The sequence below is a fragment of the Eimeria mitis genome, genomic scaffold (assembly GCF_000499745.2).
Source record: "Eimeria mitis Houghton genomic scaffold, Emh_scaff1791, whole genome shotgun sequence".
NCBI lineage: Eukaryota > Apicomplexa > Conoidasida > Eucoccidiorida > Eimeriidae > Eimeria > Eimeria mitis.
This window is the reverse complement of record NW_013570110.1, coordinates 760-3245: the sequence shown is the minus strand read 5'-3', so window position 1 is coordinate 3245 and position 2486 is coordinate 760. Positions and strand designations below refer to the sequence as shown.

At 41.0% G+C, this 2486-nt stretch overlaps 1 protein-coding gene across 1 annotated transcript in view; it reads right to left on the bottom strand.

Annotated features, from left to right (window-relative positions):
- Positions 1-1736, bottom strand: part of EMH_0043590 (RNA methyltransferase, TrmH family domain-containing protein, putative) — a gene marked incomplete at both ends in the record, with an annotated part of 8444 nt that extends 6708 nt beyond the window's left edge. The window contains one exon of the mRNA XM_013495860.1: positions 348-1736. Within this exon, the coding sequence (XP_013351314.1) occupies positions 348-1736 (1389 nt within the window). The remainder of the gene's footprint in view (positions 1-347) is intronic.
- Between the last annotated feature and the right edge of the window lie 750 nt (positions 1737-2486).

Here is a 2486-nt window from a genome sequence, read left to right as displayed (position 1 = left end):
TTATTTATTTATTTATTTATTTATTTATTTATTTATTTATTTGTTTATTTATTTATATATTTATTTATTTGCTTGTTTATTTATTTATTTATTTATTTGTTTGTTTGTTTATTTATTTATTTTATTTATAAATAAAGTTATATTTATAAATAAATATAAATATAAATAAACAAATATAAATAAATATAAATAAAGTAGACGTAAACATAAATAAATACATTTATTTATATTTATTTATTTATTTATTTATATTTGTTTATTTATTTATATCTATTAATTTATATTTATTTATTTATTTTATTTATTTTATTTATTTATTTTATTTTTTTTTTATTTATTTATCTTACTTGTGCTGTATTTGTTTCTTTTGTTTTTTTGCAAAAAACAAAAACAATTTTCGATAAACAATTGAAAGACAGACCCTCAAGCTTTGCTGCTGCTGCTGCTGCTGCTGCTGCTGCTTCTGCTGCTGCTGCTGCTGCTGCTGCTGCTGCTGCTGCTTCTGCATCTGGTGCTGCTGCTGCTTCTGCTGCGGCTCCTGATGCTGCTGTTGCTCGTGGTGATGGTGGTGGTGGTAGTGCTGCTGCTGCTGCTGCTGTTGCTGCTGTTGCTGCTGCTGCTGCTGCTGCTGCACCAGCCTTATTGCTTTCGTGCTGCGCTGCAGCAGCAGCAGCAGCTTCATTGAGCCTCATTTCCAGTGTATCGATCATTTGTTCTATGGGTGTGCATGCATGCAACTCATTGCTGCTGCTGCTGCTGTTGCTGCTGCTGCTGCCGCTGCTGCTGTTGTTGCTGCTGCTGCTGCTGCTGCTGCTGCTGCTGTGTTCTGTCTCCTTTTTCAGCTGCAGCAGCACAAACAAGGTTGTTGCTGCTTCTTCTAGAGCTTCTGTCTCCTCACGATCCCCATATGCAGCAAGAGCATCCATCTGCTGCATCTGCTGCTGCTGCTGCTGCCGCTGCTGCTGCTGCTGCACTGCAGCAGCAGCAGCAACATCCTGCTGCTCCATGCCGCGCCTGCTGCTCCTCCCCACGTGTTTAACCCGGGGGCGGCCTGCACCCCGACGCTGCTGCTGCTTCTGCTGCTGCTGCTGCTTTAGTGCTGCTGCTCGCGCTGCTGGCAGCAGCCGCAGCGTATCCACAGCAGCAACTGTAGCAGCAGCAGCAGCAGCAGCAGCAGCAGCAGCAGAGGAGCAGCAGCAGCTCCCATCTGCAGGTGTTAGAATAGACTGCAGCACAAAGAAGCAACCTGTAAGCAAACGCGGATGAACAAACGCCGAACATGCATGTATTTGCTGCTGCTGCTGCTGCTGCTGCTGCTGCTGCTGCTGCTGCTGTTGCTGCTGCTGCTGCCATGCTGCAACAGCAGCAGATATAGTCTGGAGACATTCTTCTACAATTACATTTATCTCAGCAGATTTCATTTCATCTGCTGCTGCTGCAGCAGCAGCAGCAGCAGAAACAGCTGAACTTCCTGCTGCTGCTGCTGCTGCTGCTGCTCTTCTAGCTGCTGCTGCTGCTGCTGCTGCGACCCTCTCCTCCACCCACAAGCTAACACAGGTGCAGTATGCATGCAGGCTGCTGCTAGAGAGGCCTAGGCGTTCATGAAATCCTTGTAAAACCCTTGGGGCCCCCAGGGGCCCCCAGGGGGCCCCCGGGGGGCCCCCAGCCTTCTGCTGAGCATCAGCTGCTGTGACAGCAACAGGCAGAGAAGGGGCCCCTACACCGAAACTCTCCATCGATTATAAAATAAAAATAAATTAAAATTTATAATATTTCAAATTAAATCCTTAATCGCTGCATCTGCATGCAAACAACAACATTTCTGCTGCTGGGGGCCCCCCCCGGGGGGGCCCCCGGGGGGCCCCCAAGCGGCAAGGGGGCCCCCAGGGGGCCCCATATATAGATGTATAGATATGTTTCTGTTGTTTGTTTATCTTTTTTAAGAAGAATAATATAGTTAATTACTTTATTTAATTTTATTTGTTTAATTATAATTATTTTTTTTTGTGTTTTGGTTGGTGTGCGTGAAGCAGGAGCTGCCTATACACCCGAAACACCTCGAGGGTGGTGGGGGGTCCCCCCATTGCAGTGTATGTTTGGTTTTTTTTTTATAATAAAATTATATAGTAATTATATTTAATAAAATTGATATTAATTTTAAAATTAATACAGTGAATAATAATAATATAATATAACAAAAATAATATAAAGTTTATTGTATTGTGTATACTAATATGAATATGTATCATACAGTAGAAACAACACTAAAAATAATAAATGAAGATGAATACTAAAAATAATAAAAGCAACAAAAACAACAAAAATAAATTAAAAATAATATTATTATTTCTATTTCTATTATTTTGGGTTTTTTATTTTATTTTTTTTTTTTTTTCTGTGCTAAGAGGATATCTTAGTTTTTGTATGAAGCCTTGCGGTGTATGTACACCCCGAGTTTACTTCTCTATCTATAAATTATAAAATTA